The following is a 13,125-nucleotide window of genomic DNA, read 5'->3' as shown; positions in this document are numbered from 1 at the left end:
TAGGAGCCCGTACTTTTCTCAGACCTGTCTGAGCTCTGGGGATTGTTCAGCCTATTTCTTTCCATTGGCAATTTCCACCGCCTAATAGAGTTTCACCTCAGGCATACATAGATCAGTATTCAGCCTCAGATTTGAAGGACTACTCTGCGGATCTCCAGTGCTCACTCTCTATGCATCTTCCTCCTCTCCTCACAAATTTTAGTTGCCTCAGCCTCTCCAGTCTGTTTCTTCAACTCAGCAAGATTGCTAGGCTCTGTTTGGGTTCCCCTTCTCTGAGCTACAGTCTGAAAACTGCCTCCTGGCAGTAAGCTAGAGTTACTATAGGGCTTGCCTCATTTGTTTTCTCTCTCAGGGATCATAGTTTTGTGCTGCCTGTTGTCCATTGTCTGAAAACAGTTGTTTCATTTATGTTGTTCAATTTGTGTTTATAGAGGAGAGCAGTTAGTCTTTTATGGGTGGAAGCAGAAGTCCCCCAGGCCTTTGATTTTAAAATAGCTGTTTCAACTTTGTCTGACTTAATTCTAAAGCATTAAAAACTTGAAAGACCAGTGAGCTTTAAAAAAAGCTAAAAGAAAAAAAATATGTAGAAAATATAATGTGACTACTCCAAAGCCTCTATTCTTAAGAAATGTTCAAATAACCAAAATTGTAATAACTAGAAGCCCTCACACATATTTAAACATTATACTAGCTTTACTTAAAAGTGACTTTTTTTTTTTATATAATTTTATTTATTTATTTATTTTTGCACCAAAGCCCCAGTAGATAGTTGTATGTCATAGGTGCACATCGTTCTAGTTGGTGTATGTGGGACGTGGTCTCAGCATGGCCGGAGAAGCGGTGTGTCAGTGCGCGCCCGGGATCCGATCCCGGGCCGCCAGCAGCAGAGCGCGCGCACTTAACTGCTAAGCCACGGGGCTGGCCCAAAAGTGACTTTTATATTAAGTAATATTTACAGTTCTCAAGAATCATATATTAATTGAATCTGAGTGAGCTAGAAAATATTTTAATTTTTAATTTAGCTTTTAAAATAAGATTTTCCTTGAACCATTTTTTTCATGCTATTGAGGAGTTTTTCCAGTGTTGAGGTTTGCAACATCCAAATCATGAAAAATTTGAAAAGTTAATAAAATTACTAGAATTGTGACAAATACAATTTATGCCATAATTGAACTTTCTATTGCCAAAAAAATAATCAGTTTAAATGTAATAAGTTGGGAAAAAAACCTCACCAAATAATTTTTGGTTGGTTGTCATTTTGGTAGTAATGATCTTTCAGTTGAAAATTTTTAGTTGGTTTCCATGTTTACAACTTCTACCACCATTTCAGCTCAAATTGACAAGCTCCTGACTAGTTATTAATAACTCCAGTCAGAAAATGGAATATAATGCTTTACCAGGTGGCTGAACTGTTTATTTGAATTAGTCATGTCAAAAAGGTAGATTTGAGTCTGCCATTTTCTTTCAACCTAACATTTTGAGAGTAACAACTCATTTATCTTAATGTGTCCTAACTTGAAAGAATATTGTGAACTAGGATGTGCTAACGTGATCAGTTTTTAAAAATTTTATAAGCCACTGTAAAATTCAGTCAATGGGAAGAGCAAAAGCAATTTTTCCTCAATATGATGAAATCTTTTAAAGCTGAGTGCTGTGAGAATCTCACAGTATTTTTTATGTCTATAATGTATGAGCCTTTTCTGTTGATTTATTTTTATTTTATTCACCTGAAGTTTTTTTAAAACAATGTATGACTTTTTCAATACATTGAAAGTTACCTGAAGGAGTTTGTGTAATATTGGTGGAACATTATGCAATCATTTAAATTTATTTTTATTTCTGCTATTCTGCACAAAATGAGCTAGTCGTAAATTAAAGCTCACCTACTTGTTATGAGGAGCTTATGTCTACCTTCAAAAAAGATACTAACTAGTTAATACCCCATCAATTCAAGATGAAATGGTGAACTAGTCTATATAGTAGATAGATTACATCAAGTTAGAACTGGCATGAATTTCATAATAGTAAATGAATATTTTATGCATATAATCTGCACCTAAAAATATAAATCATTGTGATTGATTTGGTTTCTTAATCTATCAGGCTTTTTTGGTCATCTTGTGAGACCATTTTGGAGGGATTATTATTCTTTCTTCTGTATGACTTCCCTTCAGAAAGCCGAAGATAGCTGTCATGTACCCACAAAGAAGGAAGTTATCAGTTCTGTATAAGGGAGCATGAGGAAGTGCTTCATAGATAAGACCATGTTTTCACTTTGATAAAGATTAGTAGATATTGCCAGGTGGACCCAAACAATGTTTGAAATAGGCTTGGGATTAAGAAAATTGTATGTAGCTTGATGTGGGAAGAGGGGAAGAAAGGGTGTGCCTCAAGAAATAAGACAGGAGAGCTCTATAGAATGTGAATGCTCTTGTATTCCATTTTGAGGAGTTTAGACTTGATCCTGTAGACTTTCTCAGCCAGGGTTTCCTGAGAGAATTAAGCCTTAATGCCTGAAGGCATCCATTGTTGGTAATGGATTAACTTTTTTCTATGCATCTACAGTGGTATGGTTATGTACCGTTTTAGGAGAAGATAGAGAAAATAATCACTCAAATTTATTTTGCATATTCTGTGGTTCAGATGATAAACCCTGCTTGGGAAAGGTAGAAACTTGAGAAACTATTTTTTTTTTTTTTTTGTGAGGAAGATTAGCCCTGAGCTAACATCCATTGCCAATCCACCTCTTTTGCTGAGGAAGATTGGCCCTGGGCTAACATCTGTGTCCATCTTCCTCTACTTTTTATGGGATGCCACCACAGCATGGCTTGACAAGTGGTGCATTGGTCCATGCCCGGGATCTGAACCTGCAAACCTCGGGCTGCCGAAGCAGAGTGTGTGAACTTAACCGCTATGTCCCCAGGCTGGCCCCCGAGAAACTATTTTTTTAATGAATATTTTTATATAAGGGAATAAGGAAATCAGATTTTCATTTTAGAACAGTCATTCTGATGGAAGTATAGTGGGTGGAATAGAGGAATGTGAAACTAAAGTCAGGGAGACCAGGAAAGCAATAATATGTATAAAAGAAAATGAAGGCTGAAAACTAACTTCTCCATAGGATTATGGAGAAAAGGGAAATGGTTGCTAAAAAAATGATATTAAGGGGGTTTAAGATCTCAAGCTTTAAGGGACCCTTGGTGCTACCCTGTGATCCTACTGCTTTCCCTAATCAGTTCATTCTCTTACTCTCCAGAATAATTAATTCACACTGTTTTTGTCTTATCAAACAATTCTCCCTCATCCTCACCCAATTTGATCTCTCCCTTTCTAAAACACTTCCTTTACTTGACTTTCTTCACTATACTATCCTGCTATTCTTCTGTCTTCACTAGTCTCTCCTTCCCAGTTTTCGTGCTAGATCCTTCTCTTTATCCCAGCCTCTATTGGCTTGCCCCAAGGCCCAGACTTTGAATCTCTTTTCTCTTTTTACACTCATTCTTCAAGTGATCTCATCTACTCTCTTGCCATTATATATAAGTTATATATATTATGCACATTATATATATATATGTATATATTTATATATATACATACATACATGTATATATGTATATATTTATATATATACACATACATATATATATATAATGTCTTTTTTCATCCCCAGCCTCTTCCCGGGACTCTACCTACACTTGGCTGTTCATCTGCCTACACTACACTGCCAATTGGCTGTCTAATATGCGTCTCAAATTTTAACGTGTATAAAAATAAACACTATATCTCCATCTACGTAAATTTGCTCCTGTTGATTCCCCATTTTAATAAATGGCAATACCTTTTACTCAGTTGTTCAGGCTGTAAGCCAAGTCATCCTTTACTCTCTTTCATTCCACATTCTAGTTCATTAGCAAATCCTGTTGGCTCTACATTCAGAATGTATCCTAGAAACTAACTACTTTCAGCCACCTCCGTTGCTGCTTTGCTGGTTTAAGCAATCATGATCTCTCTCCTAGATTACTATTGTTACTTCTTAACTTGGTATCCCTTCCTTCATTCCTGGCCCCTCTAGCCTATTATATCCATATCAGCCAAGAGTGAGGCTTTTAAAATATAAGTCAGATTATGTACTCCTCTACTTCAAACCCATCATACTGCTTATCACACTTAGAATAAAACTCAAAGTTCTTACCAGGACATACAAGGCCTTATATGATCTGTCCCTTAGCTTCCTCTGTGACCTCATCTTCTCTCAGACTTCTCTTCACACAGCCTGTTCTAAACCACACTGGCCTCCTTATAGTTCCTCAAACATGCTAGGTCACCTCCCTCCTAAGGATCTATAGAATGTTCTTCCTTCAGAGATACTTTCTGGTCTCTGCTCAGAATAATCTGAGGTAGGCCATCTCTGACCACTGTATCGAAAGTAGTGCACTCTTCCCCTGCCCCCAGGCACTAATTGTCCCCTCATTCTGCTTTATTTTCTTCATAGCATTACCTGTTATTACAGTAAATATCCACTTCTTTGTTTATAACCTATCTTCCCTCAAAATATAGGCTCCACAGGACTTTGTTTTGCCCCAGGTCTGCTAGGTGTACAATAAATATTTGTGAAAACTAAAAGGACTATGATTTCAGGTTTTTATACGTTTTTGAGTTTGAGATATATGGGAAATATTGGCGTATTCAGCAGATATTTGGGTTTATAGGTCTGAAACTCTGGAGGGAGGTTTGATCTTGTAGTATAAATTTGGGAGTTCTTAGTATATGTGACGGTAGGTAGATGAGACCACCCAAGGAGCTCATATAGTATGACAGGAGAAGACATCCTTAGAACTCTGGGAACACAGATGTTTGGGTTGCCAGAGGGAGAAGAACATACAGGTTTAATACTCCCTCACCATCCTATTTGCATGTCTCTTCCTGTAAGGCTTTTTATGTGTAGCACTCAGAATTGGACATATTTATATTAGTGATTTGGTTACGAATGGAAGACATGCTTAGCATATTTTTAGATGAACCAAAACTAGATGGTAGCGTTACCAGAATTTATAAATGATTTTGATAGGTTGGTATGCTGGGCCTAAATCATCAAAATAACGTTTAACAAGAACAAATGTCAAATTCAGTTGTCAGATTAAAACAGTCACTTGGGCAATGGGTATAGTTATCCCAGGTTTAAGAACAAAAACCTCGGCGATTTTCTTTGACATAATAGTGTGACTAGGATTCTCAAGTAGCAAATGTAATTTTAGACTAGGTTAAAAGACGTGGTGTCCTAGTCTTTGGCAGTACATATTCTTTGATCTCTGTACTAGTGAAATCACATCTGGTACCATATTTTTGAAAGGACTTAGTCTAGAATCTAGATTCCAGATTAAATCCAAGATATTAGAGGATATAGAAATCATAATATGTGAATAATAATTGAAACTTGTATTTATCTTGGAGAAGAAAAAAGACTAGGAGAATATATAATGGCTATCACCAGACTTAAATATGTGAAGATACCTTTTCTTTCTTTGTCCAAAGTGTAGAAATAGGATTAAAGGATGGGCTTCTGAGGAGCATCAAACTGGGGCTTTTCTTGATCAGGATAGGGCTTGAGACCTGGAGACTAGATGGTGAAGAGGACAGAAAAATTGGCTCAGAAAGTCCTAGTAAGAATGATCAGTCTAAATTGAAAGATAGAAAACCATGAAAGTCCTATATCCTATATAGGCTGAGCAGGTAGACCTCTTATCCTGAATGGGACTCACATCCTTCAAGACAGATCAGAGCAGAACTGCTGATAGAAATTGGGATACTAGGCTAGGGGCCTAAGCAGGGACTCTGGCTTCAGAAGCAATCAAGGGCTCAGTTATTGTAACTATAATAAAGGGTCAGATCTGAACCAATAAGAGGACTGACTTGAAACTGACTAGCTGATCTAGCAACAGTATTAGTTCCAGGGAAAGTAAGTGACTAAGAGGGCTTCAGAGGAATACTGGAGTATTGAACAAAGCAGATTTTAAGGAGCTAGGTTTTGACTAAACACAAGATTTTACTAGTAGTCTAACCACCCGGTAGGAGAATGGGCTTCCTCAGGAGACTAAATATCACCAGAGATATCCAAGCAGAAGCTGGATAGGCTTCCTTCCTTAGAGTACAGTGGAAAGAACTTCTGCTTTGAATTGGTGGATGTAATTCATGATTTTCCTATTCTCAGATCCTCTGTTTCAGTGAAATTATAATATATGCATTTTTAAATTTGTGTGTATTTTGGATTTGGGGAAAAGATAAGATACCTTTTCTTTTATTATATTTTAGGTAGCTGAATACACTATTCTAGAAGGAAAACTTCAAAAAACCCTAATTGACTTAGAGAAGCGAGAGCAGCAGCTTGTCATTGCAGAATCAGAGGTACTGTATTCATCTATCATATGTCTTCATTTCACAGAATCCGTATATTAAGTCCATACCATTCATCTCTTTTTCCTTTATACTTAGATAAAATATATTTCACGGAAATTCTTTCAGACATTATGAGGAAATTGCTGTTCAATTGAGGAAAGCATGTTTTCTATCTTAGAATGTGAGGAATAGGTAGAAAAGTGTTTATTATTTGAAATGGTTAACTATTATGCAGCCAGCTGACTGACTGCTGTAATAGTGGAGATTTTTGGTTCACTTTCGCATTATGTGAAAGGAACGGATAGTTGCAGTGCTTAGAGAAAAGAGAAAAAGTGGCACAGGCTCAGGGGCCTAGAATCCTGGTTTTGTTTTCAGTAAGAAGGGCATATCCCATTTTCTTGCCCATTAAATATTAAATTCTAGGAACAAATGAAAACTTAGGTTAGTAATATGCCTAGTTAGCATTTTTTGTTAAGTCTTACAAAAGTTTACCCTGAATACTTTTAAAAATTACTCTAAAGGTCATTTCAAAATAATTAGAATTTTGGGGCCAGCTCGGTGGCATGGTGGTTGGGTTCACACACTCCACTTCGGCGGCCCCAGGGTTCACAGGTTCGGGTCCTGGGCATGGACCTCTGCACTGCTTATCAAGCCATGCTGTGGCAGGCATCCCATATAAAGTAGAGGAAGATGGGCACAGATGTTAGCTTAGGGCCAATCTTCCTCAGGGAAAAGAGGAAGATTGGCAACGGAGGTTGGCTCAGGGCTAATCATCCTCACCAAAAATTAGAATTTCTTACACATTAGATTTATGTGTCCCTTCCCACTCAAATGTGTTTCTTAAAATTTTCTCAGCATATCACCCTAACCTTATCTTTATATATTTTCTAGGATTTCTATATTGATTTAGATGTTTAAACTTAAATATAATGTATATTTGTTCCTAATACTAAGGCTCTGTTATCTTCTATGTGATTAGATAGAACATAAGATGTTTCTAAAATTTGCTTATGTAATAAAATCGGTTTTATTCAAATAGGATTTTAAGTGATTCGGGCCTTTTCAATTGAATTTGTACAAGTCATATATGGATTTTTGTATATTCTTTGTATATTAGAATTAAATGATCGATTAAAAATTTATAATTCCGTATACTTAAATATTAACTCAAATAACTGAAAAGGATATGAAAATTTGTAAATATTCTGAACATTTGACTGTATATAAGAATAATAGAATGTTGCACAGTATAATGCAGCTAGTAATAGGTCAGCCTATTAAAGATGCACTTGTTTTAAGCTTCAAAGAGAAAGAAAGGAACTGAAATCACAACGTGAACGGAACCTGCAAGAACTTCAGGACTCTATCCGCAGGGCCAAAGAAGATTGTGTTCACCAAGTAGAACTAGAAAGGTTAAAGATCAAGCAGCTAGAAGAGGATAAACACCGACTTCACCAGCAGGTTAGAAAAAATACCTGTCATCTCTTTGCCCTTAGAGTTTATTTGCATTCTAGAAATAATAGAGATAGTTCACTAAAAAGTTGTAAAAATTCACAGTAATTTGGACTATTAATCATATTTATTGCACTGAGATTCAAATATACTTTAAGTTGGATCTTTTCCTAATCAAAGCTAAGACTATTTTGGAATAGTTTTCCTTCCCTTATAATTATTTGCATGAGATTGTACTGTATTTCAGGTAACTCTCAACTTAAAATCCTTTTCTGATAAATCTCCTTTTAGCAAACATAGATATATTTCTTGTATCACTAGACCAAATTCAGTTAAGAACCAAATTTCCTGAGAGAATTGTGTGTATTCCTCTGCATTTCCTCACCTTACACTCACCTCTCAACCGTTCCCACTCTGCTTTCCGTCCCCATTGCTTCAGCCTGCCCCAGTTGTTGGAGAAGCCACCAATGGCCAAGTGACTAAGTTCAGTGGGCATTTTTCATTTCTTATCTTACTCAAACTTCTTGACAGCATCAACACTATTGTACTTGTTTTTGTATATTCTCTTCTCTCAACTTCTACAACACCACTCTCCTTCTTTTCCTCTACTTTTCTGGCCATCTCTCAGGCTCCTTTGCAGGCTTATTTTTTTTTAGCTATTAAATGTTAGACTTCCTCCAAGCTCAAGACTTACTTTGTACTAAACAATCTCATTCATGCTGATGACTTCAGAGATAATCTGTAACTCTGGGACTTGCACATTTATATCCCAGACCTTTCCTTTGCACTCTAGAGCCATGTATCTAATTGCCTTTTTGACATCTCGACTTGAGTGTCCTAAAGGCATTTAAAACACAACCTGATTCTCCTCTCCATACCTGACCTTCCTGTAAGTGTTTTTTATTTCAGTAAGGGACCCCTATGATCTGTTCGTCCTGTTGCAGCCAGAGTGATATTTTTGAAATTTGGGAATCGTGATACCCTCCTCTAAAACCTTTCACTTTCACCTTATTGCTCATAGGATAAAGATTGGAATCATTACCTTGCCCTAGAAGCCTCTGCATAGTTTGGACCCAGCCTCCCTCTCTTACCTCATCTCCCACTCTTTCACCTCTGCTGTTTACTCTGCAACCACACTGGTCTTCCTTCAGGTCCTCAAGCATACCACGCTTGCTTCAGCCATAGGATCTTTGTGTGTGCTACTTTTTCTGGGCCTAGTGAACTATACTTATCCTTCAGTTTTCGGCTGAAGCATCACTTACCCCGAGAAATATTCCCTGAACCCTGCTCCCCAAGTCTAGGTCAAGTTTTTGTTATATGTTTTCGTGGGATATTATTCTCCTATTCTTTTTCTTTATGATTTGTTACAGCAGTTTGTTTTTATTTATTAGTATGATAATTTGATCACTGTCAGATTGTTAGCTCCATAAAACTGTTTTCGTTTTTATTTGTATGCCTGGAGCCCAGCCAGTCTTAAGCATATAATAGGAGCTTGATAAACGTTTGCTGAAAAAAAGAAGGATCAAGCTGTTAAAAACTAAGCTTATCTTTCTTGAAAAATTTCGGTATAGATTAGATATGTATGATAAATGCCTCCAAAGTCTTCAGTAAATTCTGGCTTGAAGAATAGTTTCCATAAGCAGTTCAGGGTCAGTCAAGGTCACATTATTTAGGTGGTTGTAAATATGAATTTGATTATTATTGTAGAGGTCTCACTTAAAATACGAAAGATAAAGTTGTAAAAGTGGCAGTTGTGGTGGGAATCACCAGTAATGCCTCTCTTCTTCCACTTAGAAAGATTCAGCCCTCTAGGACAGACTCCTAACGTGTATTAGAATCACCAGGGGAGCTCTTGAAAAAAAACCCATGTCTCTACTCTGTCCCAGGCTGGTATAATTAGCTTATATCTTTGTGGGAAGAACCTTTGTAGGAAGAACTGGTAGTTTGGAAAAATTACCCAGGGTACTCCTGAAACATAATCAAGACCTGGGGAAAAACACTGTGGTCGGGGTGGGGAGCACTGGACGTTTCTGGGATGCCCAAATTGCTAAGCCCATGACTATAAACATTTCCCATTTTATATGTAAGAAAACTTTTTAGGTCCTTACTCTGAACCAGGTTACATGTACTGTACACACAAGTCTAACTAGATAGGTAGAAGGGACAGATAGACATACCGTCAGTGAAAGCTGATGAAGATAAAGTATCTATATTCAAATATATAAAAACAGTTACCAGAACTCAAAAAATAAACATAGTTGATGGACCACTTAGCAAAGGAAAAAGAGCCCGGTATGCCTAATAACTTTACAACCTGATTGTAACTACAATAATTATTTATAATAATTTCCCTGAATGGTGGAAAAAATACCAAATATTAAGTTTATCAGCTTTTGTTTAAAACAGAAAGGTGAGAGAGATTGTTTAGACAGGTTTCTAGTCAACTTGAAAAATAAAAGTTTGGCTGTTCAAAGAAGTAAACTTTAGTTGTGTGGAATGTTTTTATCTATGAGGTATGGAATACCTCATTACCTAAAGATGCTAGATAAATCTTAATTAGAATTATTTGTATTTATTGGCATAAAACAAGAATTTGTTATTATTGATAATTTAAGTTCCATTTTTGCCACAAATTTACTTAGTATTTCAAATTTAGTTAAGTCTTATGTCTTAGTAAGGAGTTCATTTTATTGGTTTATCTACTGATGGAGAATCATATTGGTATGCTTTTGGAAAGCATCTTTAACAGTGCTTGTTTGTATTTGATAAAAAAAAAAAATCCCAGATTTGAAAATAACATCTTTATATCCTCATTTCTTTTTTTTTTTTTTTTTTTTTAGTACTTTAAAACTGTTCTAATGAAATCGTAGAGTGTTTAGTCATGGAAGTCTCTCTCTCTCTTTTTGTTTAATTTGAGGAGGTGTTGCCTGCTTTCATTAGAGCATTATTCTAGGGGATGAAAAGATCTGAATTTTCTCTTCGTGCCTCTGCTGCTGACTAGCTCACTAGCTATTTGGCACTGCCTCAGTTATTTACTTCTTTGACCCTCAATTTTCTTACCTATAAATATGAAGAGATTGGGCCAAATAATCTTCAAATTACCTTAAGTTGTAGTAGTATTTGAATTATGAAATTCATACAGTATCAAATTATAAGAACACTAAATACTGCATTAAAATTAGACTTTTTATTTTTATTGATAATAACTTGGTATATCTGTAATGCTCTATCTTTTCTTACATGTGACATCTTAAGAAAAGTCTCAATGTTATAAGATGACTTTTTCATTTGCCATCTAAAATTTAACAGAAACATTCTCATGATATTTGTTTTATAAGAAATTTCATACTCTTCAAAAGTTTTTGTATATTGTCCATCAGTTGATTTACTAAATTTTTAGGATTTCCTCATTTGTGTATTTTCTAAGTTTTCTGCTATGAACATGCTTTAGAATTAAAAAAAAATATTGAATTCTGTAATTTTAGACTTTGCATACTATTGTTTTAAAATGGCTATAATATATTTTTTTAATACAGCTTAATGATGCTGAAAATAAGTATAAGGTTTTGGAAAAAGAGTTCCACCAGTTCAAGGATCAGCAAAGCAACAAACCAGAAATCCGTCTACAGTCTGAAATAAATCTTCTCACCTTGGAAAAGGTACCCATGTCAATTTATGGCAACTTAACTAGTCCTAATGATCAGTTTATAAAATCAATAAATGCTAGTTGCATATACAGTGTAATAATATTTCATTGTAGTATTCTGTTATCAAATAAGAACACATCAGAGCATTCAAGGCACATGACATTGTCAGTATTTGAATTTCTTGGCTTTTATCAGTTATAGCTTATACTAATTAGAGTCTTTGTTTGCAAACAACAGAACCATTAACTCTAGGAATAAAGGGATTCACTAAACTGTCAGGAAGGCTGAAGAACCAGTTTCAAAATATGGGCAGGAACTGGGGGAAGCAAGACATGGCTGATCCTGTCAGAAAACAGTCTACTCAGTGTGCTACTGTTGGTGCTATCACTGCGATGTCCCTGGATTCTGTATCCCCTGGTTCTATTGTCATACTGTTGAACTCTCAGTGTTGCAGTAGCCATTGTGAATACTCTCTCTGCATATTACTACCCTTTAGATTTGGCATCCCAGATAGGAGCATTTTAATCACAGGGCTGTACTCTACTCTCAGCTTGGAAGAAGGGCTGTCCATCCTATTTTATTTTTTATGGTTGAAAGCCAGGTCTTGCCTCTCATTTATATTGGGAATTCCCATGAACAGAATGTTCAGGTTCTAGGCATTAAAAAAACGTGTAATGTCCAACAGATGACCTAAGTTTGACAAAATGTGCTCTTGCATTTTGTAGTTTGATAATTTTTAGGCATTATTAAAAAGATATAGCATACATTGGAAAAATAACACAGATAATAAGCAGGAAAATAACCTTTAAAAGTTTAAGGATTTAATTGCCAGTTTCCCACTCAGCTTTGTATGAAGGCTTCCTTGCCCTTTCATTTCTGTAGATTCAGCCACTAGGGGGCACTAACAAGCTAGGTGGATGGGAATTGGGAAGATGCCAGAGTAGTTCTTTCTTCTCTCGCTCGCGCGCTCTCTCTCTTTCTGTCCTCTGTCTCTCTGCTTCCCTTATTTTCTCTGGTAGTTGCATCTTTTTATGGGTCCGTCTCCCACCAGCTAGCTCTTCTCTCCATCCTTCTCTGGGCAATCCAGCAAAAAAGTGGTTCTAGCTTACTAGATAACCCCAGTTTCTAGGTTCCTGGTAGCAGGAACTACTACTTCCTGGTACCTTTTGTAGTCCCTCCTACCCAAGGGAAGTAGAGAGTTCCTACCTGCTAATCACTGGGTTGCCTCACCATATCCTCTTTGACATTTCTGCTCTTCCATTACTTGTATAACCAGTTGCCTGTATTAACATACCTATTTGAAAGACCTAGAGTGATTTCTGGTTTCCCAGAAGGATGCTGACTGATCCAATTGGTTTTTCATTATCCAGCAAAAAATGTGTATCATTTATGACACTGTGCTAAATGCTATTATGAATGATTCAGAAATGTTCAGGATAGAGTCAAGTAAATAACAAGTTACAAAAGGAGACAAGGAACTTACCCAAATAATTGTAGTGAAAGGCAAATGATAGCAGGTCTCATCTAACTTTCTCTTTTTTTTTTTGCTATGAATACAAGGGGAAAGCAAAGTCACTTCTACTGAAATCAACACATTAAGTATAACAAAGAAGTGAGATTGGATATGGAACCT

General features: G+C 36.2%; 1 protein-coding gene across 6 annotated transcripts in view; it reads left to right on the top strand.

Moving 5' to 3' along the window:
- Nucleotides 1–13,125, top strand: part of CEP120 (centrosomal protein 120) — a 76,458-nt gene that overhangs the window by 34,259 nt on the left and 29,074 nt on the right. For 4 of the 6 annotated variants that reach the window (XM_058539398.1, XM_058539378.1, XM_058539425.1 and 1 more), the window contains 3 exons: nucleotides 6,310–6,402; nucleotides 7,693–7,854; nucleotides 11,382–11,504. In XM_058539398.1, the coding sequence (XP_058395381.1) occupies nucleotides 6,310–6,402; nucleotides 7,693–7,854; nucleotides 11,382–11,504 (378 nt within the window). The remainder of the gene's footprint in view (nucleotides 1–6,309; nucleotides 6,403–7,692; nucleotides 7,855–11,381; nucleotides 11,505–13,125) is intronic. The other 2 variants (XM_058539388.1, XM_058539417.1) reach the window with 2 other exon arrangements.

This window comes from Diceros bicornis, chromosome 1, assembly GCF_020826845.1.
Source record: "Diceros bicornis minor isolate mBicDic1 chromosome 1, mDicBic1.mat.cur, whole genome shotgun sequence".
In the NCBI taxonomy this organism is placed as follows: Eukaryota; Metazoa; Chordata; class Mammalia; order Perissodactyla; family Rhinocerotidae; genus Diceros; species Diceros bicornis.
This window is presented reverse-complemented; position numbering and strand designations above follow the sequence as displayed.